Source organism: Muscardinus avellanarius (genome assembly GCF_963383645.1).
Source record: "Muscardinus avellanarius genome assembly, chromosome: 2".
Classification (NCBI taxonomy): Eukaryota; Metazoa; Chordata; class Mammalia; order Rodentia; family Gliridae; genus Muscardinus; species Muscardinus avellanarius.
The window spans coordinates 20,417,175-20,440,005 of record NC_137787.1 but is presented as its reverse complement, the minus strand read 5'-3'; the positions used below and the strand labels follow the sequence as shown (position 1 = coordinate 20,440,005).

Here is a 22,831-nt window from a genome sequence, read left to right as displayed (position 1 = left end):
TTGTTATTTAGCTTCATTACAGTAAATTGAATTAATTGAAATATTTTATAGTTTATAAATTTTTTTTGGTACTGGGGATTTAACCTAAGGACACTCTGCTATTGAACTATACCCACAGTCCTTTTTATTTTCTATTTTATTTATCTATCTCTCTCTTTATTTATTTATTTATTTATGGTGGTACTGGGGGTGGAACCCAGAGGCTTTCTACCTCTGGGCTATACTCTCAGACCTATTTTATACTTTATTTGGAAACAGGGTCTCACTAAGTTGCTGAGAGCCTCACTAAGTAGCTGAGGCTGGCTTTGAACCTGCGCGATCCTCCTGTCTTAGCCTCCCAAGCGCGGGGATTACAAGCGTGCACCACCACGCCGGGCTCTTATTTTCTATTTTGAAACAGGATCTCACTAAGTTGTGGAGGCCGGCCTCAAACTTGTGATCCTTCTGCCTCAGTCTCCAAGTCACTGGGATTAACATATGTGCCACTGTGCCTGGCCAAAGGATTGTTTTTGCATTCCCTCTGACCATTTTGGGAACAGAAAATTGGCCTCTGGCTGGGGGAATCCAAGATCCCATGGCCCAATTTAGGATGAACTAAGACAAAAACAACCTGGGTCTCCTGCTGTTTTTCTCACTATGCTCACTTTATTGCACCTAATCCTTCATGAAGTCAGACAATGGATGCTATTCAGATTCCTGTTTGAGGCACAGAGAAGCTAAGTAACTGGTCTGAGACTCAAAGCAGACAGACCTCCAACCCTGCTCCCCGTCTCCTTCATGGACACCACACAGGCTTCCGCTACCACTGTCCCCGCCTCACATTCTCCCACCACCTTGGCCAGAGCCTCTTGCCCGAGCATGGGTACCAGATTCATTGACCACAGGCAGCGCAGACACACGTCGGTCCACGAAGATGTCCAGGGCGGTCAGGACAGGTGCTGTTTCCAGCACCACAGCCAAATCTCGGAATGTGCCGATGCCCAAATCTTGAATAGTGCGACGGAGGAAGGAGGGCCGGGGCAGCAGGGCACCCTGGTGGGATGGGAACTGGACGATGACCAGAGGCCAACAGGCTCCAGAGGGGTCCTCCTCCCCGCTCCCAGGCTTGAAGACGTAGTCCCTCTGGTTTCCTCCCCTGTGACTCCCCCTCCCCCTGCTGGACCCCGGGCTCACAAAGATGTGCAGGAACTTGAGCAGCCGCTTGTGCGTGAGGATGTACAACACGGTGCCCGAGGCCGGGTCCAGAACTGGCAGGCGGTGGATGCGGTTCTTGATAAGGGCATAGACAGCTTCGAATAGGCTGTGGAGGTGAACGCCGTCAGCTTTGGGCAGTGTGAGGAGAGATGCCCTCCATCCCAGCCCCCAGTCCCCACAGGAGGAGGCAGGTTCAGGCTGAGCGCTATGCAAGTGCAAGAAAGGGGCCAGGCTGGAAGGCAGGGCGCTTACCTGTCGCTAGGAGAGATGGAGACCAGAGGCTTGAAGCAGCCTTGGAGATAGATCTCTGCAGACAAAGCGAGAGTCGGGCCAGGGAGCTGCCACCCACGCTGCTCCCCCCCAGCAGGTACCCTGAGGCTCCTGTTGCCTCGAACCCTCTCCAGGGAGTCCCCACTGCCCACCCTCTGCTCAAATCCTGGGCCTCACCCTCAACCCCAGGGATCTTCTCCCCACTCACCCCTCCAGGTCTCGATCTTATGTTCCTCAATCTCATAGATCTGGACCTAGAGGCATTGACAAAATTCTGGGATTCAGATGTAGAGCCCGGGAGCACCAGGCTCCCTGAAGCATGCCCCCGCCCATCGGTCCCCAGGCCTCCCAGGCGCTCCTCACCAGGGGGGACCTGTAGTACCGGTGCAGCACCAGGATGAAGTCTGTGATGGTGAGCATTCCTGCGGGGGGCGAGGCAGGGGAGATGAGCTTTGGGCCTTTTGCTGTAAGGCAGGTTAAGGGCGCCGGTGCCCTTGGTGTGCCCCTTGCCGGTCCTCCCCAGCCCTGGCTCTCCTCACCCACAAAGCTCTGCTTCTTGCTGTCCCACAGAGGCGCTGCCCGCACACCATTGGCCACCAGGGCAAAAAAGGCTTTCTTGATCTGCGGAGTAGGAAAGAACGAGGAGGAGTGAGCCCCAAGAGGCCCTCATCATCCTCTCTCACTGACGCTCAGGGGCCGCTCCCGTCGGCTTGCTTTCCCTTCGGGGTCCTGCCATGGGACCCTCTCCCCGGTCCTTCTCCACAGTCTGCCAACGTTCCCATGCCATGGCACACACTACACATGGTCCCTGTTGGGCGCATTTGCTCCGTAGATAAGGCTGCTGTGGCCAGAGGTGCTGAAGGACCCTCGTCCAACAGAGCACGGTGTGAGGCGCTCCACCCCGGTGTTTCTACCTGGAAATCATGCGTGTACAGACACACATTTCACTGATCTAAGTCCTAGAGGTATAATTATTTACACAATATGTGAATAGCTGCATATTTTTCTCTCAATAAAGTATATAGTGAGCTTTTTTGTTTTTGTTTTATGGTACTAGGGATTAAACCCAGGGGCATTCTACCTCCAAGCTAACCGCCAGCCTTTTTATTTTTTATTTTGAAACATTTTTCTTTCTCACTAAATTGTTGAGGGTTTTGCTAAGTTGCTGAGGTTGGCCTTAAACCTGCAATCCTCCTGCCTCAGCCTCTCAAGTGCTGGCATTACAGGTATGTATCTTGGCACCTGATTTCAATGCTTTTTGAGTTTACTCCTAAGCAATACAATCTATCCATCTGTGGTTGATGTTTTTAATACACATTAAAATAAATACAAATCTTTTGAAGTAAATATATTTTCTCATGAGCTACTACCAAGTTGGGTCCTGTAGATGACATGTATACCAGCTTCGGGTATGCATACACCATTATCTCCACTGCACTGATGAGAACGGCCTTCCATTTGGCATCTTAGCTCAATGGAAGAGCAGGTACCAGAGCTCATTCTATTTTGTTACCCAAAGTTACTTATTCTTTGTCCTAAGCAGCTTTGCAATGTCTTACACATACTTTGAAGATTGCAAAGCACTCTCATTTTGTCCTGGGTGGCCCTGAGACTCCTCTGAAATGTGAGGCAAAACAGGCATTGTGGTCCCCACTTCAGGTGATGGTGGTAAAGTGACCGACCCAAGGTTTTGCAGGGACCTAGTGGCAGAGCTGTGATGGCAGGGGATGCTCACAGAGCATAGGATCACTCCTCCTTGCCACCGGTCTCCATGGTGCTAAGGAAGAGTCCCTGAAGGGGACTTGGCAGGGTATCCTGGAGGGTGTGAGTGGCAGCTGATGTGCCCACCGTGAGCACAGAGACTGAGCTCCTCACCTCCAGCGTGGTGTCAAAGACGACCAGCTTGGAGCTGGTTGCCATGGCATCATAGCAGGTGTGCTCCTGCATGAAGTGCATGTAGACCTGGGCCCCCGGCTTCTGCAGCTCATCATCCCAGCCCAGGCTGAGGGGCGGAGCCTGTGGGGATGGGCAGGGAGCGGGCCTCTGTTCCCCCAGGACTTCGAGCTCGCAGCCCCAGGCGTCCTCGGTGGCTGGGAACTCTATGGCCAGCTCCAGATCATCCGTGCTGGAGCCCACAGCTGAGGCTGCACAGTCAGAGGGGAAGAGGTCCCACCCTGTGGGTGGCGTGCCCACCCTGGCCAAGGGAACAGCTTGGGCCAAGGGTGTGGCCCTGGGGAATGTGGCTTCCAGCCCAGTGGACTCAGCAGCTGGCCCGGACTGTGGATCTGTTGGAGGGAGAAGAGGGAGAGGACAGTAACTCCATCTTCCAAGGCACGTTCCCATCTGCTGTCTCAGTGACCTCCCGACAGCCTCTGCATTTTGCAGAGGGAGAGCTGAGCCTCAGAGAGTCACGCAGGTGGCTGCTCTGGTCTTTCCGAGTTGCCGCACTGGGCCGTGGCTGTGTGAGGCAGTTATTCTCGCCCATGCGGGTCAAGGGAGGTCACAGATGAGGGGTGGGCTCAGCGCTGTGACAGGGAGGGATCCACAGCGGGGCCCAGCCCACGCTCAGGGGCCTCCTGCTGCCCTGGCTCCCACCTCCCCAGAACTGGCCTGGGCCTCACCTTCCCCCAAGCCCGGCGGCTCCCCTTCCTCCACAGCCTCCTGCCGCGTCCACCTGGATGCCTTGGTCCCTCTTCTTCCACGGATCCTTTCCAAGCTGGTGGTCCTGGCGGGGGACAGCAATGGCAGGCCTTTGCCTCCTTGCTCCGGGAAACTCATCTCTGGAAGGGGGATGGGGCCTGTTTGGTTAATAGGGAGTTGTACAACAAATTCAATCAAAATGATACTAACAATAATATTTGCAAACTTCCAAAGGGCTTTTTCTCCAACATATTTCTTGTCCTATTCTCAGCAGCCTTATATCATCCCTATTTTACTAGCGAGGCACCACAGGGTAAGCAATAGGCCACAAATCGCGCAGCTAGACGGTGGCAGAGTCAGAACAGGGGCCAGGTCTTCAGAAGAGGGGAAAGAGGAGGTGCGCGAAAGGAGGGGGAAAGGAGGTCTCGAGAAGCAGCTACCAGGCTTGGAAAGGGAAGAGGACCTCTCCTGACAAATGCCAGGTTAGGGGGTGGGGACTGGGGTTCCAGAAAGGTGGGAGACTAAAGAAGTGGGAGCGAGGCAGGCCTAGAGGGAGGGGCAGTCTACCTACCTCGCTGCTCAGAAACCCCAAGGCTGCTCCAGGACAGGGTCTAAGGGGAGAGGAATGTTTGAAGGGTGGGGGGAATTCCTTGGGTTCCCCAACCCCAGGCTGTCCCCTTCTCACATCCTGGACACACACACACACACACACACACACACACACACACACACACACCACGCGAACACATAGCACGCGCGCGCACACGCACACGGTCACGCTCGGCTCGGGATCCTCGGCCCCCTGGGACCCCAGTACCCTGCGCAGTGCGGGCTCCAGTTCGGGCTCCATGTGTCCCCCCCCAGCCAACCGCGAGCAAGTGCGCGACACCGCGGCTCGCAGCACTATTCTGGGCCCGGCCCCTGGCGCCGGCCCCGCCGGGATCGGATTCTCTCTGATTGGGTGTCGGGCAGCGGGGAGGGAGGGGGCGCGGCGCAGCTGCTCCAGCCAGCAGCCTGGGGGCGGGCTGGGGAGGCGGGGGGCGCGCCTGGGAGCCTGGGTGCCCGGCTTCGGCCGCCTCTGGTGTCTCCCAGGGCAAGCTAGGCCGAGGCTGCGGCTTGGGGCGTCGTGGGGACGTGGGCTCAGGGGGAACGTGGGCCCTGGCAGCCCCGGGGCCTCGTCATCCCCGCTAGGTCCCCCAGGCGGGAAAGTGGAGGCAGTGGAGCTCAACTTTCTTTCTTATACAGATTTCAGTAGGGGGGTGGCGCTAGGGTTATGGGCATCTCACGGCTGGGGAGAAGGCGAGGGGCCCGTGGGTGGTCCTGGGGGAGCAGCCAGTGTTTGTCTAGATGTCCCCATTTGAATGCGGGCTGTCCCTCCCTCAGGTGGAGGAGATGGGGTGGGTGGCTCAGGCAGGTGGGGGGCTGCGCTGATCACCCCAAAGGGGTGACGTGTTTGAGGGCTGGGGCCCACACAGAGGGCAGACACTTTCCTGGGATTGGGAGATGTGTCTGGATGCGCAGGAGGCCCAGCCCTGTGTTTGTATTGTCCCTTCATCCCCGGGGCCAGCGGGATCCCAGCCTGGCTCCGGAGGCTGCCCACCCCTTCCCTGGCATTCCTTGGCGCCTGAGTCAGCGACCAAATCAGGAATGCTGACTAAGCGCTCGGATCCTCTGTCCCTCCCTTCTTCCCCCTCTGCCAGGGCTTCCGTCGCGGCGCTGGCCCTGGCGTGAGTTCTCTATAACGGATTGCTAGATTTCCTGACGAATATGTTGGACACACTTCCTCCATCCTTCAAAACACCTGCGGTGTCTGCGGGGAGGTGGAGATGGGGCAGGGAGGGGCCTGCCTGCCGGCCTGTCTTGTGCTGGGGATCAAACCTGGAGCCCTGCACACGCCAGGCAAGCACTCTACCACCGAGCTACACCCAGCCCTGCCTTTTCTTGAGTGTCTCTAATATCCCTGTGGCTTGTCTTTATCTGTCCCCAATAATGGCATTTCCCAGACACAGCTAACGGGGACATATCCAACAGCAGACGGATCATCAACACATGAAATGCTTCTCAGGCATCACAGATGACGAGTGCTCCCTACTTCCCTCCTTTGTTGAAACACAGCAGTCATCACCAACTCACCATCATGCAATTGTTGTTTTTTGTTTCGCCTGTTATTCAATCTCTAGGGCAATGACACTTATTTTAGGCTTTTAAGCTGCACTTTCAAATATCAAATTCTGCATCAGTTAGGATACATGGTTGGTTACCTTTTTTTTGGTATTGAACCCAGGAGCATTCTACCTCTGAGCTACAACTCCAGCCCTATTGTCTTTGTGTGTGTGTGGTACTGGGAATGAAACTCAGGAGAATTCTACCTCCAAACTATACCCCAGCCCTAATTTTTTATTCTTTATTTTTGAAACAGGGTCTCACTGATTTGCAAAGGGCCTCACTGAGTAGTTGAGTAGCTGAGGCTGTCCGCGTCTCAGCCTCCCAAATGCTGGGATTACAAGCATGTGCCACCATGCCTGGCTTTTTTTTTTTTTTTTTTTTTTTTTGCGGTAATAAGGATAAAACCCAGGGGAATTCTACCTCTGAACTATACCCCCAGCCCTATTTGTTATTCTTTATTTTGAAATAGGGCCTCACTAAGTAGCTGAGGCTATCCATAAACCACCATTCTCCTGTCTCAGCCTCCCAAATGCTAGGATTACAACTATGCACCACTACACCTGGCTACCAGCCCTATTTTTTAATTCTTTATGTTGAAACAGGGTCTCATTAAGTTGCAGAGGGCCTCATGTATTTGAGGCTGGCTGTGAACCTGCGATCTTCCTGTCTCAGCCTTCCAAGTGCTGAAGTTACAAGTGTGAGCCACCCACCACACATGATTTATAAAGACCCAATTTAAGAAATGCATAGCCGGGCGTGGTGGCACATGCTTGTAATCCCAGTGCTTGGGAGGCGGAGAGAGGAGGATCGCACAGGTTTGAAGCCAGTGGAGCTGGCTTAAGAGACCCTGTTTCCAAATAAAAAATATAAAAATAGGTCTGGGAGCGTAGCCTGGAAGTAGAAGGGTTTCCATGAATCCCAGTACCACAAAAAAAAAAAAAAATAAATAAAGTTTCTTTCTCATGTAATAGACTGTAGACAGACTATCATCACCCTACCCTAAAACTGGTAGGGTGATTCTGAAACTCTTCAAGCATCTCCTATCTTGGTTTCAAGATGGCTGCTTAGGCAGCAAAAGGCAAAAGGGGAATTCCTATCTCTTTCTTTCTTCCTTCCTTTCTTTCTTTCTTCCTTTCTTTCTACCTCTGAGCTACACCCCCTGCCCTATTTTTTATTCTTTATTTTGGTGGTCCTGAGGGTAGAAGCCAGTTTTATTCTTTATTTTGAAACCGGGTCTCACTGAGTTGCGGAGGGCCTTACTAAGTAGCTGAGACTGTCTGCGAACTGCGATCCCCCTGTCTCAGCCTCCCAAATGCTGGGATTACAAGCGTGCGCCACCACGCCCGGCTTTATCTTTTTCTTTTAGGGCCTGACTTGGAAATTGTTTCACATCACACTGGTCATATTTAATCATGAGGCCATATTTCATTTCAAGCAAAGTTGGGAACTTAAGCCTTCATTATGGGTAGCTGTGTCAGTCAGATTGTTGGTCCTTCCTTCCTTCATTTCTTGGCAGTGCAGAGGATTAACCCAGGGCCTCACACATGCTAGGCAAATACTCTGCCACTGAGACCTCCCCAGCCCTTGGCTCATGGTTTCAGTCCAACGTCAGCTGTTCCTGGTTCTGTGGTGAGGCAGCACATCGTGCTAGCAGAGCAGAGCCTCTCGTGTTATGGCAGCCAGGAAGAAGAGAGAGAAAAAGGGAGGGGCTGGGACACAATAGAGTCCCCAAGGATCCCCTCCCTTCAACCAGGTCCCACCTGCTGCAGTCTGCACCTCCCGGTAGTCCTTTCAGCTCTGCGTCCATCAACGGGACAAGACGAAAGCCCCATGATCCTATCAGTTCCCAAGCCCTACCTCTGGGCATTGCTCCACTGAGGATCAAGCTTTCACCAAGTAGGCTTTTGGGGGACACTGCAGATCCCCCCAAAAACTACACAGCAGCCATTTCAGCTAAAATCAAGCAATTCTATTACTAAAAGAAGAGGAGATAGACAGTAGGAGGCAAGTGGCAGTCTCTGTCCCAGGATCTTTTCATCCTCATCCTCGTCCTCATGGAAACAGGCTCAGAGAAAACAAGAGACACTTTCCAAGGTCATTTGTCAAGCAAACAACTGAACAGATTCTAAGCAGGTCTGTCCGACCTCAACACAGACATCTCGTCACATCCAGCCAACATATTTTGGACGTTAAAAAGGGCCACATTTGAACCGGAGATGAACCATATTTGCACATGAGGCAGCCGGGTGAGTGTTAATCTGGCTCTACACTGAGAGACACACACAACACGCGCCACAGGGGATCAATTCAGTTTGGGTGATGCGGTCAGGGAAGACTTTCTGGAAGAGGAGGCCCTGCTACTGTCCTGTGGATTGGAACACAGAGATTGGAACACGCAGGTAACGGCAGTGGCGTGAGCTGAGCCTGCTCTGTTCTGTGAAGGTGACTGGGAGCACAGGGGCCGGGGGACAGAAGCTGGGGGTGTGGCTTTCTGCATCATGTGTCTTTGGGGATGGTCCACAGAGCCCATAACTCATGGAACCTGGTTGGAAACACTTAGAGCACCGGTGCACATCCGCTGAGGCCTGCTGGTACCAGCAAAGCCCGACAGGAGCTGGCACTCGGGCTAGCTATAGGAGGTGGGTTGGAAGAGGCAGCTTTAGTAAGACTGGACCTTGGCTCCTAATCCTTTCAGCAGACCTTCGGTTCAGCAGACAGTGGGCACCAGCTCAGGAAGCAGACGCCAGAATAAGGATGTTCCCTTTCCAGCCAGACTTTTTTTTTTCTTCAGATAGCCTCAAAATTGCCATCACCAGCTTGACATAGTGGTGAATACCTGTAATTCCAGTACTTAGAAGGCTGAGACAGGAGGATTGCAGGTTCAAGACCAGCCTCAGCTACTTAATGAGATATTCAATGATCTACCAAGACGCTGTTTCAAAGTAAAAAATAAAAAGGGTATAGCTCAGAGGTAGAATGCCCCTGTGCTCAATCTCCAGTAACACACACACACACACACACACACACACACACACACACCCCACACTATCATCACCACTTTGAGAGAGAATAGAAAGAACACCAAGTCCAGAGAACTCCAGCATAAAAATGATGTTTCAAGCATGCAGACAATCGGAAGCCATCTAAGCTTCCAAGGTGTTGTATGCCAACAGAGCACAAACTTGATCCACAGAGGCTGGTTTGACCCTCTTCTCCACTTATCCCCCACTGCCCAAGACCAGCTCCGGCCAATTCAGGGTCTCTCAAAGGTGGTGAGGAGTCGGCAACTTGAGGGACTGAGAGACAGCCTTTTCTGGAGGCGTGACTCTGCCATACAGAGTCAATGCTTTATTTTTATATGCTTTTACACGGAAATATTTGATATTAACAACTTTTGACAAAACACATCCTCAATACACCCGGATATAAAAAACTTTTAGCAAAACATGTTTTCAGTACACCTAGGTACATTTTGTGCTTTATCTGGAACAATTCAACCTGCCTTGATGAGCTCATATCCCAATACCCGAAATTATCCAAATTAACGTCATACAAATCATTCTGGTTACCTAGCCACAAAGATCAATTTTATTCTAATTATTAACCTAACAATGGAGCTCTGCAAAGCACATTCAAACCTAAAGCTAAACCGAAAGTGCAGAAAACAAGGGGCTTTTCCATTAGAAGGAACTCAAAAATTTTAAGAGATCTTTAAGGGGCACAAAACATTTTATTTTTACATTTCATATTGTAAAACACTAAATATACAGTTTATTTTCTTGAATTCTTATGATCTTTGATAAGAAAATACAAAAAAGGGAAGGCTCTGCCTAGCCGATTTCTCCATCACACATAATAAACTTTAACTAAACTTCTCCTTAACTGCTAAATGCTAAACTTACTATTTTTACTTCTAAAATTAGCTGCTAATTTTATCTGTTATTTTTGACTACTAGGTATTCTATTAACTTAGTTTGACCCAACCACCAAATTTATACTAAACTTATTCTATTTCTGTAACATACAATGTGTATGTCTAATTTTCTATAATACCTATTAAGTTGTTTATCAAGAGAACTCTTTTGTGCTTTAGTGAGCTGGCACCAAGGAGGTCCCTGCCGGCCCAACCCTCCGTAGGAACGGCAGAGTCCTGACATCAAGCCATTTCCAGTAATATTAGCTCTGTGCTTTCCAATCATCATACACTCCGGTACAGGAAAGTGGAGGATTGTTGGAGGTGGAAAAATATTCTGGTTAGTGCTAGCCCCCTGAGGGGGATACCACAGTCAACCCCCTAACTTATAAGCAACATATGGAGAGCCTTGCACAGTAGGTATAATTTGCCTGAAGTTAACCTTTTCCTTTCATGACTAAAGCCTTAAGTGACTTAGGTGATGTAAGCAGAGGAGCAAAGAGCCTTTTTCTATGTAGCTTCTTGGAAGTTCTCTCAGAGTCATATTCTTCTTAGCGCTATCCCCAGCACAAATCTTAGGGCATTTTCCAATCATATTCACATCAATTTTCAGATTATTATAAAACATCAATCCTCAATCAAAGCAATATTCCAGTTTCATTAATATCATCATTATTGTAACTAAAATCAAGAGGGATAATGGCTTCAGTTTTGCCAGAGTCTTCCAGGCCTGCGGAATTCTCTTCCCAGCTGCCACCCTGTCATACCGCAGGAATGGCGCAGCCTCTGCCACCCCACTTCCAAATCTTCACCAGCAGCAAGACCCTGGGAAAGCTCTAAGGTCATAGAGAAAGATGTGTCCCCTGTGCAGTAACAGTGGGTATTGGACGAGGACCGATGTCCCAGGGGGCAAAGCCAGAGAGCGCCTGGGAGAGCAGAAGGAGAGAGAGCCTCCCAGCTGAGCAGGGCGACCAGATGTGTCTAGTCATTAGGACCCAGTGGTCACTGGACCTTTGCCATCCCTTCTCATTCTAAGTGGAAGTTTTCTTTTATTGAGTTTATTCTTCCTCTTCCACCGTTGTCTATGAGAGTGTGAAAGACAGGTTATCTGCCTCTAGTTTATAGGTCACCAGAGGATGAGGAGCAGGTAGAGGGCACTACCCATCCCTCAGTGATGCCCGGCGCTAGACCTTCGATGGGGGGTAAATGTGTTCTTCCTGTGGGGTGCTCAGATGGGGAGCGCTGCAGACCAGCATCTATTCTCCTTTTCTGCCTCTACTTGTAAATCCTCACAAATTTAAATGAGTGAAGATATTTCCCAGTTTTCTTTGCAGATAATGTTGGTTGTGTGAGTAACTTTGGTCCATGATATTTGAGCAGCAGTGTATGCAATTTATTTATTTTGGTACTGGAAATTGAACCTAGGAGCACTTGTTTAAGCAACTGATAAGTAGGACATTTGCTAAAACAACCAAGTCTTCCTCCAATGAATATGTCTACCTTGTAAGATTAAGGTAGGATTAGAAATTATATACATCAACCAGGCGCAGTAGCACACACCTGTAATTCCAGTATTTAGATTCTATCACTGAGCTACATCTCCAGAACTTTTTTCTCTCTCTTCTTCCTCTCTTTCTTTCTTTCCTTCTTTCTCTCTTTCTTTCCTTCTTTTCTCTTTCTTTATTTTTTCTTTCTTTCTTTCTGTGCTGGGGATTGAATATGGGGGCATTATACCCCTGAGCTACACCCCCCAGCCCTATTTTCTTTTCTTTTTTGAAACAAGGTCTCACTAAATTGCAGAGGTCCTCACTATGTTGCTCAGGCTGGCCGCAAACCTATGTGTATCTTGCCACCTGCTCCCACCTGTGTGATCCTCCTGTTTCAGCTTCCCAAATACTGGGATTACAAGTGTGCGCCACCACGCCCAGCTTTCATTTTGACTTTGAAATGAGTATTACTGTCCTCCGGGGGGCTTCAAACTTGTGATCCTCCACCCTCAGCCTCCCAAGTCACTGGGATTATGGGTGTGCACCACCACGCCTGGATATACACAGTTTATAAGGGTGCTCTTAGAAGGAAGGGGATTTCCTCCTTGCTATGGACTGAAATTATGACAGTGGGAGCTGGAATGGCCATTCGATCCCAATGGTGGAGAAACAGGTAGAAAATGACAATCTCCCCGCAGCCCTGACACCTGGCCTGCCTATATGTTTTCATCTGTTTTATGTTGCCAGAACAGAACACCACAAAACGGGAAATTTCTAAAGAAAATAAATTATGTCTCACAGTTCTAGAGGTTGAAGAAGTCTAAGACGGAGGGGGTGCATCCTACAGGGCCCTCTTGCTGACTCATTTTGTGCCCAAAGGCAAAAGGGCAAAGAGGCCCAGCTCCTTTTTATAACAAATCTGCTCTTGAAAGAAAACCCACCCTGGTGATGACAACATGAATCCTTTCTGGAGAGCAGAGCCCTTATGGCCTAATCCCCTCTTAAAGGCTCCACACTCAACACTGCTGCACTGGGGATAAATTTTCAACCCAAGAGCTTTTGGGAACATGTTCAAAACATATACCCCCTGCCCCTACCCTGGTCTGCTCACCTTTGGACCATCATGTTAGAGAGAAATAAACTCCTGTCTTGTTTAAGCCACTGATAAATAGAATCTTTGCTCTAACAATCAAGTCTTCCTCTAATTAATACATCTATGTTGCAAGATTGGGATAGAATTAGAAATCATATATGTAGATCAGGCATGGTGGGGCATACCTGTAATCTCAGTATTTGGGAGGCTGAAATAGGAGGCCCACTGGTTCAAGACCAGCCTCAGCAATTTACCAAGCTCATCAGGAACCTAGTGAGATCATATTTCTAAATAAAAACCAAGCTGGGTACAGTGGCACATACCAAGAATCCCAGTACTTAGGAGGCTGGGACAGGAGGATCACAGGACCCTGTTTCAAAATAAAAAAATAAAAATGAGGGGGTATAGTTCAGAGGTAGAATGTCACTGGGTTCAACCTCCAGTACCAAAAGAATAAAACGAAAACAAAACAAAACAAAATAGATCTGGGGGTGTGGCTCAGAGGTAGAATGCCCCTGGGTTCAATCCCCCCCGCACACATAGAAATTACGTATGTAGATAAAGTTCTTTCATGTTTATATAGACACCAAAACCACCTTTTATGCAGCATCCCATGTAATCCCATGTACTCTATAATACTTTTATTATTGTAGCTTTGCGGATGAGAAAACTGAGGTGTAAGTAGATTGAGTAACTCGATCAGAAGAGCCAAGTTAGTGAGATGGCGTCAAGAATCAAACCCAGGGTTTCTGGCCTCAGTGCTGACAACTTAACCACTCAGCTTTATGGGGAGTGCAGGCCTGGCACGAGCGACATGCTCAGTATGTGGTTACTATTATTATTATCTCGCCACCTGCTCCCAGGGCCCCCGGACCTCCAGTTAGGAGGTGCTGCGGGCAGCCGGACCAGGAGGGCTCGGCTTCTCCGGGGCTAATCTCATGCTGCGGTCTATGTTGCAGGTGGATGGACTCTACCTGGGGGCAGACTGCCCGGCGCTGACACCAGAGTGATGTTCCAGTTCTAGGAGTCCTGCTCTGCCCTGTCCCTGCACTCAGCCTCTCGGATCTCCCTCCCTGGCTCCCGCTGCCAGCCCAGCCCTCACCCAGCCCCTTGGCAAGACCAGTAGGCAGAACACACTGGTCCTGGTTGGGTAATGTATACTTCTTGCATGATTGATTTTTAGCCTCTGGCCATGGAATCATGTTTCTTGAAACCCTACTTCTTGGCTCACCCTTAGACCTGGGGAATAATAAGGACCCTGCACCCCGGTCCTGACCCTGGGGAGACTTGGCTGCCATCTCCAGAGAGCCGATTTGCCTAGTACATGGAGTTGGGGATCCTGTTTATGTTATTTTGATATTGGAGGAAAACAGCTTGAGGAGGCCAAGGGAGGAGCCTGGGTGAGACCATTCCTGATAAGTCACAAATGGGGTCCTTTGTGCCAGCGTGGCAGAGAGGCTGAGCGTGGCCTCTCAGTCACTCAGACACGTCAGCTCCATCCTGTCTGGGTGGGGCAGGACTCAGCAGCATGCATGTGAGGCCCAAGGGCCTGAACAGTTCAGCACCGGCACGTGTGCAAGCAATTGGGTTGTGTCCTCAGGCCCCGTGGCTGAGCCTTCTCTGTGAGCCACTGGGGACGCTGGTGGCCAAGTGGTGGCCAAGTGGTGCCCCTGGGTTCAAACCTCCCACACACATAGAAATTACATATGTAGATAAAGTCCTTTCATGTTTATATAGACACCAAAAACACATTTTATGCAGTATCCCATGTAATCCCATGTACTCTATGAGATAATACGTTTATTCCTTTGGAAAACCTCCAGGAAACCACATTTTCCCCACTCTTACAACATGATTTTGGGGGAGCTCACATGGGTTCCAGGAAGTTTACTTCTAATTAGTTAAACACCAAGTGCCTCTGGCCACAGCGAGGGGCACTGACAGACTTAGTCACATAAGAGTGAATCCTGGGGCTTTTGCCGGAATTGATAGAAACCCTTTCCCACTGACTTGGTGTATGAGGATATAAGTGTGGAGATTCTGGGAGTGCCGTGGAGCAAGTGTGGGGCTGAGAATAAAGCCAAATCAGAGGGTGAAAGAGCCATGCTAAGATGAAAAAGACCAGGTCCTGCTGGTATGCATGCAGTGCATCCTTGGATCAAAGTACCTGAGGATCAACTGCTGGTTGTTATAAGAACCCTAATAATCTTTTCTGTTTTGTTTTGGTTCTAGAGACTGAGCCCAGGGGTGTTCTGCCTCTCAGCTACACCATCGGCCCTTTTGTTTTTTATTTCGAAACAGGGTCTTGCTAAATTGCTGAGAGCCTCGTTAAGTAGCTGAGGCTGGCCTCGAACCTATGATCCTCCTGCCTCAGTCTCCCAAGTACTGGGAGGACAAGCGTGCGCCACAATGTCTTGGAATCTTGTTTGTTTAGTGCAGTGAGAACGGAGTCCTGTGTCACTTGCATCTGAAAGAGCTGCAACTAATATCAGAGTTAACTGAGGAACAGAAGACCTAGAGCCCTCCCAGGCTCCTGGAGGTTGACCGCCCCCTGCTTTTTCACAAGATATGGCTCATACTGGAGAAAGCAATTAGAGTTAACCGGCAGGATGTCAGGGGGAGTTTTAAAAAAGCGCTTGAAGGAAATGAATAAAAGGAAGGTTGAAATGGAACAAGATGATTGAAGGAAGCCTTCATAAAAAGGTGGGTTTAGATCTGGAAACAATAGTCATGGCAGCCACAGTTTACCAAGCTGTGTAGAGTTCCTGTGGACTGAACATTGAGTTAAGCACTTTACATATGTAGTGGGAATTTTTTTTTTTTTTGTACTGGGGATTGAACCCAGTACCTCCTACTTACACCCCCAGCCCTATTTTTATATATTCTTAATTTAATTTAATTTAATTTAATTTTTTTGGTGGTACTGGGGTTCCTGGAAACCCTTCTACCTCTGGGCTACACTCCCAGACACCTATTTTTTATATTTTTATTTGGAAACAGGGTCTCCTAAGCCAGCGAGGCTGGCTTCGAAAACCTGCGCGATCCTCCTGTCTCCGCCTCCCAAGCGCGGGGATTACAAGCGTGCGCCACCATGCCCGGCTATATTCTTTATTTTGAAACAGGTCTCACTAAGTAGCTGAGGCTGGCCATGAACCTGCAATCCTCCTGCCCAGCCTCCCAAGTACTGGGATTACAAGTGTTTTCAAGTGTGCACCACCACATCTGGCTAAAATGTCTTCAAAGAGTAACAAAACTGGGGCCAGTACTTCCTTCTGCCCTCTTGCTCTTTTCTCAGTTAAGCTGGAGTTTCTTAGTTCGTTGTCTCTAGGAAGAAGTGATTCAGAGCAGAGAAGCGTGCAAATTTCAAAAATGAGGTCTTTGGGGGAGAAAAGGAATCCTGTGGACTTAAAATATTTGGGGGTTTGGGCAAACTGCATTGTTCAAAAAAATGTCCTTCACTAAAAATAAAAGTTCTCAGGCCGGGTGTGCAAGGTGGCGCACGCTTGCAATCCTAGTGCTTGGGAGGCTGAGACAGGAGGATCACACAGGTTCGAAGCCAGCCTCAGCTACTTGGTGAGTCTCTCAGCAACTTAGTGAGACCCTGTTTCCAAATAAAAAATGTAAAAAGGTCTGAGAGTATAGCCCCGAGGTAGAAAAGTCCCTGAGTTCTACCCCAGTGCCCCCCCCCCCGCCCACACACAGTTCTGGATGAGATATAAGGAGTATTTTCTTAAATCACTGAGAAGACAAGTCCCAGCAGAAAGGAAAATGGGCATAAAGTAAGGTTAGTGAGGCCAGGCCTGGTGGCACACGCTAGTAATCCCAGCATTTGGGAGGCGGAGACAGGAGGATTGAGGTTTATGGCCAACCCTAGCTACTTAGTGAGGCTCTTAGCAATTTAGTGAGACTCTGTTTCCAAATAAAGAATAAAAAATAGGGCTGGGGAGCTGGGTGTGGTGGTGAACTCTTGTAATCCCAGTACTTGGGAGGCTGAGACAGGAAGATCACGCAGCCAGCCCCAGCTATTTAGTAAGGCTCTTAGCAACTTAGTGAGACCCTGTTTCAAAATAAAATATAAAAATTGGTCTGAGCGTGTAGCCCACAGGTAGAAAGCCCTGAGTTCCATCCCCAGTAACACACACACACACACACACACACACACACACACACACACACGCACACGCGCGCGCGCGCGCGCGCGCATAGAGGGGCTGGTAAAGTACTTGCCTGGCATGCTCCAGAGCTTGCCTTTGATCCCCAGCACTGCATACACACACCTGACCCTATCAATATATGTGGTGTTTATATTTTATGGCATATGCTATAATATATGTGATTATTTTCTGACTGATTTTCAGGTTGTTTTGAGTTTTTTTGTTTGTTTTGGTTGTGGCCAATAATGGTCTAACAACTATTTTATTGAAACATCTTGCTATTACAAGTTCACTTTGAACTTGGAGGTAAAAACAAACAAACAAAAAGGATGCATTTGAGTCTTCTGTATAATTCCTTTGGTTTCTGTTACGGTTTGGGAATAAGTGTTACCGTTTGGGGGAACTGACCCCGGGGACCCCGAATAGGCTCCCAGAGGTTATACCCCATAACCGCGGGTTCTTGTCCTGATTCAGGACAGATGGACACTGGTCAGGACTCTTGCTGAAGAGTTATAGGAGTTTATTAAAAAGATAGAAATACAGAAGACAGTTACAGCCCCGTGCTATTCAGGAATAACGTGAAGGGGTGGTTAAAACAAATTTACCGAAATACAAAATACAAGACAGCCTTTTATAGATGCGACATCCTCCATCTTGTTCTCCTATGTAATTCTATGACATAGATCAAGTCCATCCCCTTAATTTTCTTGCCTAATTCTTGGTTTATGCCCAGGTTTCTCCTTTCCTGAAGGTCAATTCCCTCCTCCCATCCTCTTAACTAGATATCAGTTATTATGTAAACCTGTTTTTAGAATGAGGAAGCCTCCCACTCCTCTGTCCACTTGCTAATTACTTTTAGTGAAGTACTTTACATTATAATAGCTGCCTGATTCCTGGCAGTAACCAAGTCCTGACTTGCCCTCTCCTCTTACAACTCTGAGCTCCATCTTCTGTGACCCTTTTTTTTTTTTTTTTTTTTTTTTGTGGTACTGGGGATGGAACTCTTCTACCTCTGGGCTATACTCCCAGACCTATTTTTTATATTTTATTTGGAAACAGGGTCTCTTAAGCCAGCACAGCTGGCTTCGAACCTGCGCGATCCTCCTGTCTCCGCCTCCCAAGCACAGGGATTACAAGCGTGCGCCACCATGCCCGGCTGTGACCCAATTTTTGAAATATGTATATTAATAATCAGGGCTTCTTTCTCAAATCTCCCTAGGCCATTCCTAATACTGGTACAGTTTCCATGATACTAGATTTATTTTCCCCAAAGAACGCTTTTAAAACCTTTTGTAAAGTGGGTGTGCTGGCCCACACCTAGAATCCCAGCTATTTAGAAGGCTGAGGCAAGAGGTTTGGAAGTTGGAGGTCAGTCTGCGTTAGTTAGACTTTGTTCTAAAACAAAAATAAAAAGGGCTGGGGTTGCGACTTAGTGGCCTAGCGTGCGTGCATGAGGCTCTGTGTTCGATCCCCAGCGGGGCAGGGGGCACTTTTTGTAAGCAGAAAGAAAGAGAAAGAAAAAATGGAAATCTCATCTTCAGCATGAAGGTTCCCGAGGGAAGGTAGTTCTGGAATGGAATGCTGCTTTCCAACGGTAGGGTTGGTCTCTAATTGCTATTAGCTCAGCCAGAGAAAATGCCTTTCCCGGAACCAGGCCTGGACTTCCCTGGCTTGCCCTGTCCCTTCTCTGCGCTTTCTCCTGAGCAGCCACTGGGTGACTCCCAGACAGGCCTTTCCCTGCCTCTTTCCACTCTCCCCGGGGAAGGCAGAAGCGGCCCTCAAACCTGCTCCTGGGGTCTGGCGCCCTCTGCTGGTGTCTAGCTCTCAACACACCCTTTAGAGTACTGTAGGACCCACTCTGATGAATTTAGGCTCATCCTTGTCCATCGCTTACTGCCAGATAGGGAAATGGAGGCTGTAAGTAGCTCAGGAACAGGAAGAAAGTGCTAAGTTCCTGGGACAAGAACGTGACTCATCTTCCAAGATGGTGGAAGGAAGGATATCCAAGATGCCAGACTGGACCACCAGCTTGGGGGAGGATGCCTTCCCACATAAGCCCATGGCTCTCAGGAACTCCAGTCACACAGGGTACCCGGGGTTGGAAGGAGCAAATGCTCAGCTGGAGGGCGCCTTTTCCGTTCTTGGTCAGCAGGGGGCACTGTTGCGCTCCCTTGACTGTCTCCCCTCAGAGCACAGGTGAGTTTAATAATGTGTCAGGCATAGGTCAGGCCTCCTAGATACCACTGTTACAGGACTCTTCGTGTATTTTGCCATACCTATGTGCTCCCCAGATTATTATTTACTAAGTATTTTTCTTTTTCTTGTTTGTAGTACTGGGGATCGAACCCAGGGACATTCTACCTCTGAGCTATCCCCACCCCCCATTTTATTTTATTTTTTATTTTGAAACAGGATCTCACTAAGTTGCAAAGGGCCTCGCTAAATAGCTGAGGCTGGCCATGAACCTGTGATTCTCCTGTCTCAGCCTCCCACGAACTGGGATTACAAGCATCGACAACCACTAGTATTTTTCTTTAAATTCCCTCATTTTAGGTATTTTCTCCCAGTGGTGCTGGGAATCAAACCGAGGGCCTTGTGCATGGTAGGCAGGCACTCTACCACTAAGTTGCATTTCTGGCTTTTTGTTGTTGTTGTTTTTAGTGGTACTGGGGTTCCTGGAAGCCCTTCTACTTCCGGGCTACACTCCCAGACCTATTTTTACATTTTTATTTGGAAACAGGGTCTCCTAAGCCAGCGCGCGCGGCTGGCTTTGAACCCGCGCGATCCTCCTGTCTCCGCCTCCCAAGCGCGGGGATGACAAGCGTGCGCCACCACGCCTGGTGTTGTTGTTGTCTTTAGAAGGGTCTCCCTACGTTGCCCCGTCTGGCCTCCAGCTTGCCATCCTCCTGCCTCACTCTCCCGAGTGTCTGAGATTACAGGCGTGCACCACCCTGCCCGGCTAAGTTGCCTCATAGTAAACTTAAAGTTCCAAGGAGACGCATCACTCTTCCCCTGGGTGATGATCCATACATGCATCTGGTTTCCTGGAAATTGTCTTCGAGTCCTCACGGTCCTCATTTAATTTCAGAAAACTGATCCTCACTCTGAATTCCTCGCTTTAAAAGTAAGCCCTTTTCACAAAGGAGAACCTGGTGTCTTTCAGCACTGACTTTGCTCCGTGCCTTTCCAGTGCTATCTAACCCTCGTCCCAGCTCCGTGGGATGGGCATCCTGGTCCTCGTGGGAAATTAAGACGCAGACATGCTCGTTACTTGTTTAGATCCCCACAGTTCGTACGTGGTTGAGCTGTATTTAATCATACTCTGGCAGCTTCCAAAGCCAACTGTCTGGTCTCGCTTACCCTCTGAGGTTAAAAGTAAGTTGATGCACAGCCATCGTTAGGAAATAGCGGTGGGGCGGCCTCGTGCCTTGGGGAGATTGCTGTGCAGGGGAGGCAGGCTGTGGCTCGGGAGTGCCGTGGCTGGGCTCTGCTGCCAGGGACAAAGGATCAGGGGATGTGTGGGCTCTAAGTCCTGGGAATGGCGGGGGAAGGGGCAGAAACGAGCCTTCTGGGTCCTGCCTCTGACACTGTTGGCGCTGCTGGGTACCTGTGTCTCCCTTTGATCTTTTACAGGCTCTCAGTAGCATCTTTCCACAGGAACCCTTCTGGGTGGGGCGGCTTGCTTAGGACCTTCCCAGGGGTGGCACTGGGCCACTGTGGGATAGGAGGGAAAGTCGGGGATGAGGTGCGGGCAGAAGCACAGCTGAAATGATACCATCGCCCCATGATGATGATTCTGGCCTCGGCTTCATCATCTGCCAAGTGTCTCATCCATGTAAACACAGAGATGTACCAGCCAGGTTCCCCTTCAAAGAAGGACTTGCTGATAGGGAGTGTGGCCAGCAGACAGTCTCCCGCTGTCAGATCCTTTAGGGTTCTTCCCTTCCTGGGGCAGTGCACTTAGCTGATGACTGAGTGGGGCAGGGGTCCAAAGTCCTGGCTGTTTGAACCCAGCAAAGGACACTCTGGTGGGCCATCTTCCCTCTGAGGCTCCTGGTTCCTGGGTTGGAGGTTAAGAGAGGTTTTGTCTACCCAACACTGCTTTCTTCCTCTTCTTGAATCCCAAACTAACCTCTTGAATCCCAGACTCATCTCAGCATCCACTTCTAGAGAACCCAGCTGATGGCTGGCCTATTATATATGCCCAGGATGTAGGAGGCACGTGACCAGCTTTGATTAAACAAGTCTAGATATGAATCCAAAATGTGAAAATTATCTTGCTCATCAGGAGCTGCCTTCTGGGTGGTCCCAGATTTGGTTTTGGCGGAGGCAATAAGGTAGGCAGCCAGGAAAGTCAGTCTGTGGAGCTCAGGGGCAGCCTCCCTGCATGACCCGGCTGTCATAGAACCAGGGCAAAGAACTTGGAGCCATAAGGCTGTGGGTGGCCGAGGAAGGCTTCTGGAGGGAGAACAGCAATGAGGAAGAAGGGCCTAGTGGCTGGCACTGCGTGGCGCTCAGCTGTGGCTCCACAGGCATTTGCCAAGCACCCACTGTGGACCAGCCCTTGTTCTAGGAGGGAGACAGTGCTTTGGAGAAACACCTTGCAGAAGACTTCTGAGCCTTGCAGTCTCGAGGGGACAGTCCCCAGTCTCGTGAGCTTTGGTTATGTTCCTAATCGATTTCCTCCTTGTTTGATTTTTTTCCCACCGAATAGCTGATGTTTCCCATAATAAAGATGAGTATCAATCAAAGAGTGATTAAATAAGCAAAAAACTCAAAGTGCTTCTTCCCCATTTAATAGCATCGACTACTTATGAGATTTTAAATCCTCTCCAGCTGCTGGCTGTTGTACACAGGCCTGCTTTATAGTCTTTGTTATAAACAGGGAGTTTGGGTGCTCTTTTTGTCACCCAGCTATATTCTGGGTATTTTGTCATCTGGCTTCATTTCAGAGCATGTTCCTTGTTTCAGTACAACGGGCAGACTGGTCATTTTAGGTCCTGAACAATATTCTACCGAGTGGTTAAATAATACTTGGCTTAACCATGTCCTACTGCCAGCTAGTCATTGCAGATACTTCCAGGTCTTCCCTAACAGAAAGTATTGCTAGTTAAATTTCCTATATTGTTTTCTTTTCCCCTTGAACAACTTCTTTTGTGTATCAATTCAGAAGTGAAATTTATAAAGTGCGTGACCATATTTTGTCAGCTTGCTCTCCAGAAAGGATGGTCACATTTACAGGTCCTCGGCAAAGCACAAGGCATTCGCCATGCCTCTGCCACCTCTGGGTTTTTCTGCCTTCTAAAACATTACAGGCTAGGGACACAGCTCAGTGGTTGAGTGTTGTTAATTTTACCAATTGGAATTCACCCTAGTTTTGGTGTGGATGTGTCTCGGAGACAAGTGGTTTCCCTGAGGAGCATTGTGCCATTAAACCAGGAGATGGCGCTGTGGCTCTGTGCTCAGATGCCCTGAGCAGGCGCTGCGCTTAGGGGTGGGGGTGTTGTGCACCCGGAGAGGGCAGCCAGCAACTCCTGTGGGCTCCCCAGTTCCTAATCAGAGTTCAGAAGACCTGATTTGAGTGAGGAGAAGCAACTCCACTTTCTGATTCTCCCTCCCCTGCCCTAGGAGTTATTATTCCCTTTCTCAAAGTTCGGGGAGAGCCAGAGTTTATGAAGAGTCATAAAGCGTGCAAGGCAGGCCAGACCCAGTCCACGCCCTCCAAAAACACTCGGGAGCAACAAGCAAGGAGAGGAGGTACACAGACAGAATCCACACTGATGCTACTGCACCTCCTATTGGGCAGCTTCAAAGGGCTAGGAGCTGCTGGGAGCTGGAGGGACTGCTGCCAGTTCACAGATACCTGAGGTCTCAGGGGCAATGGCTGAGCTGAGCCAGCTGGGGAGTGGGGTGT

The 22,831-nt window shown here is 49.4% G+C and overlaps 1 protein-coding gene across 1 annotated transcript in view; it reads right to left on the bottom strand.

The window, feature by feature from the left end:
- PRKAG3 (protein kinase AMP-activated non-catalytic subunit gamma 3) overlaps nucleotides 1-4,954 on the bottom strand; it is a gene marked incomplete at both ends in the record, with an annotated part of 7,670 nt that extends 2,716 nt beyond the window's left edge. Inside the window, 10 exons of the mRNA XM_080689278.1 lie at nucleotides 867-1,032; nucleotides 1,174-1,300; nucleotides 1,447-1,501; nucleotides 1,673-1,718; nucleotides 1,828-1,886; nucleotides 2,004-2,085; nucleotides 3,340-3,749; nucleotides 4,086-4,244; nucleotides 4,676-4,715; nucleotides 4,922-4,954. Coding sequence (XP_080545404.1) covers nucleotides 867-1,032; nucleotides 1,174-1,300; nucleotides 1,447-1,501; nucleotides 1,673-1,718; nucleotides 1,828-1,886; nucleotides 2,004-2,085; nucleotides 3,340-3,749; nucleotides 4,086-4,244; nucleotides 4,676-4,715; nucleotides 4,922-4,954 — 1,177 coding nt within the window. The remainder of the gene's footprint in view (nucleotides 1-866; nucleotides 1,033-1,173; nucleotides 1,301-1,446; nucleotides 1,502-1,672; nucleotides 1,719-1,827; nucleotides 1,887-2,003; nucleotides 2,086-3,339; nucleotides 3,750-4,085; nucleotides 4,245-4,675; nucleotides 4,716-4,921) is intronic.
- Between the last annotated feature and the right edge of the window lie 17,877 nt (nucleotides 4,955-22,831).